We start from the raw sequence: 3,194 nt of genomic DNA on the forward strand, positions 1-3,194 counted from the left end.
GAGGTGTATGAGACATATTTCAGAACAGACTGTTACACAGCAAATGAGAAAAAAAATCAGTTCTGACTAAGTGACCAGTGATTGAGAGCAATGAAGAATATGCACACAGCTGTTCTAACAGCACAATTCTGATACTAATCACAACATGTATCATATGGCACTTATGATCAGAGGCAGTTTTAAACAATGTTGATAAAAATACAAATATTGGACCTACTCCTGCATTGCTGTATACCCAAAGCTTCAGTGAATCTTGCAGGTGTGTGGAGTGAACAACGAGAGCAAACTGACACCCCACCTCAGGCAGAAGGTAGAGATGGAGGAAACATCAAAAACAAAAGACAAAAACACTGTTCTACGAAAGTAAAAAGGCAAATAGTATCCCAAAGAATATTATTATTTTCATGAGAAATCTTAATTGCAGCATCCTGACTCCATTAAAGCCAACGAGAGTCTCCCATTGAGATCAGTGGAGCCTGAATTTAATTCTGAAATTTAAAACATTCTTGCATTAGTGTAAACATCAGCAGAAACAACATCAGCATCTATACAAGTATTCAAGTGCTGTTTAAAAAAAAAAAAAAACAAACAAAAAAAACCTCAAACCAGACAGTGCCAACCCAAAATGCCAGTACATATCCAAAAGGCAGATAATTAAAAGACTTTTTTTTTCAAATATACCTTTTAAAGTATTTAAAAGCATCCATTTTTTAATATTTGTATACCACAGAGAGGGAAAAGGATCTATCAGAAAAATCTGAATTATTTGCAATGATAAAGGAAGGGCACAGTGTTTGCTCAGATTTATTTGAAAACAGTATTTTTCCACTTTGGAGTCCTGACACATACCTGCCCATTCAAATATGTTTCAAAGCAATGCTGAGGAGTGGCTGTACTTTATCATTATAAAATATACTCCCTCTGTGCACATATTTCAGCATTATTCCTCATGAGCCATTTATACCCATTCATCATCTCAGTAAAAAAGAATCAGAAAGGAAAATTTCCTGAAGAAGTATTTTTTGTCTTTAAACAACCCCATGAGATTTTACATCATGGCAATTTACAATCATGCATTTGGAGATCCAGCATCAGTACAACTTTTTCATTTACTGTTAGAGTTGTGCCTGTCTTCAAACAGTTCTTTGCTAATTTTTGTACGGATATCAGGACTGGATAACAGCTCCTTTATCTGATTCAGTCTGGACAACAGGGCCTGTGTTTCTCTGTGCAAAGCTTCCTTTACTAAGTCTGCTTCACGGCTCTTTCCTACAGGAAAAGAACAATATTATATATTTTATAACAACTAATGTAATTAGAGTCATTAATGCATGGAGATAAAGCAATTGTATCTGATGTGGACAATATTAATTGCTTTTGCTCACATTGATTTTTTATAAAAAGGTATTTTGTAAAAAAAAATTATAATTTACATCAACAATTGCTACCAAAAAGTAAAGAACTGTACAGCATTACATTTAAGAGAAACTCCTGCCATATTATATACTGTGTAACAGTATCTGCGATGAATATCTGTAGTGGTAATTTTTAGCTTGGGGTTGTCTGCTGTTGACTAGGAAACAGCATGTGCTCTCACATGGAGTGAGCAGCCCTGCGGCAGTGCCAAGCCCTCAGGCGGAGGACAATCGCTTCCACTTATGGCAAAGCCTCTTCCATGGCCATTCATGTCAATCCAAAAGCCAAATGCAAAGGGCTCAGTTTCTCTTCAAAAGCGAGGAAGGGACTCCTGGTACCAAGAGCCAGTGAAGACTGGAGCTGCCTGCTTCACCATTCTTGTCGTCTTTTTTTCCACTGTCCATCCCTCCCAGCGCTGAACAGATTTTTAGCAGTGCAAGCACTTATTAAACCAGTAGACAGTGTCCTTTGATTCAGAACAAACTTTTGATAAGAGACTCACAAAGCAGAGTGCCTATCACCCAGCACCACTTAGCAAACTTCAGCGGGGAGCTGGAACATGTTTTTGTGGTTATTCTTGGTGGGATATTTGCTCCCAGGCTTTTTGCACAGTGCTCACTTGCTGTTATCACTGTCATTCTCATTCTTACTGCCGCTTGCTGCTTCTTCAGTTTTCACAGGGCTTCCATCAGTCTGTCTGGTTTTGTTTTGAGTTTCTTCTAAATATTGCTGTACAGCCTTCAGCACCGCGTTCTCCACCAGCCTTTTGCTGAGGCTCACCAGCTCTGCATCGTCTGGCTCTGCTGCATGTTTTTCACCTATGCGTCACAACAGACAAGAGAAGGAATTCATTGCCACGGAAAGACAGTAGCTGCAATTGTATCAGGAGCCTCTGTCTGAGCTGAATTTTAAGTTATTAGCTGCCTCTTACTGATTATAAAAAGTAATTTTCCCCTCCTCAAGCTCTGAATCAAAAGTGTTTCATGAAGATGTATACAGTATATCAGATCAAAAGTATTTCACTGCTTATCTTCATTGTAACACTCTAGTAAAAGCCACTGGCTAACACTATGAGCACCCACTCAACTTAGAGAGTAAGAGTGTAAATTTAATTTCTTCTGGACAACAATCATCCGTGCCATCTAGGCAAAGATGAAGAACATGGCACATGATGAATTTACATTTCAGCAGCATTCTTAAATTTAGCTGCCTCTGTATTATGATTTTGCTTAATAACTCTAAAATCTACCTATTTATTCACTGCTTGTAAGTCAAGAGTTTTACTCTAAGCGCAGGTTAGAAATTTTTTTCTAAACAAAGTATAAAACTTCGAAAAACCATGTACTTCCCCCTTCTCTTCTGTCTTCTAACTTCAAGCTCTGACACTGAAGAAATGCAAGTTGCAGCAGTCTATTCTTAGATATCTGCTGATAAAAGCAAGAAGCTGGCATTCCCCTTTGTTAAGAGTTCATATGAATAAACACACACAATGAAATAACTATACATAGTGAGGATTCTCATACATCGTTACATGTATTTTGAAATTGTACTTTTCCACAAATCATTTTCCTAATAAACTATATAGCCTACTAGAGCATCTTCCTTTTATTAAGAATGCATTCCAGGAAAAGCAGATTTTACTGTCTGATTTCCACTGGCCATGTAATTTGCCACTTTGCAATTTCTTGCACCAGGTAAATAGCTGTTTCCCTCCATCTATATTTAAAGGCCATACTTTTAATGTCCTTTTCTGGAGTTAGCATTCTGCAACCAGTAAC

At 37.6% G+C, this 3,194-nt stretch overlaps 1 protein-coding gene across 1 annotated transcript; it reads right to left on the bottom strand.

The window, feature by feature from the left end:
• Positions 1-2,031: 2,031 nt before the first annotated feature.
• On the bottom strand, positions 2,032-2,238 carry LOC104468749 (A-kinase anchor protein 7 isoforms alpha and beta-like; the record flags this gene model as incomplete). Its single annotated transcript, XM_010082980.1, has 1 exon — positions 2,032-2,238. A coding segment is annotated over one exon (207 nt), but the record flags the coding sequence as incomplete, so codon positions are not given.
• Between the last annotated feature and the right edge of the window lie 956 nt (positions 2,239-3,194).

The sequence above is a fragment of the Pterocles gutturalis genome, unplaced genomic scaffold (assembly GCF_000699245.1).
Source record: "Pterocles gutturalis isolate BGI_N339 unplaced genomic scaffold, ASM69924v1 scaffold12760, whole genome shotgun sequence".
NCBI classification, from domain to species: Eukaryota; Metazoa; Chordata; class Aves; order Pterocliformes; family Pteroclidae; genus Pterocles; species Pterocles gutturalis.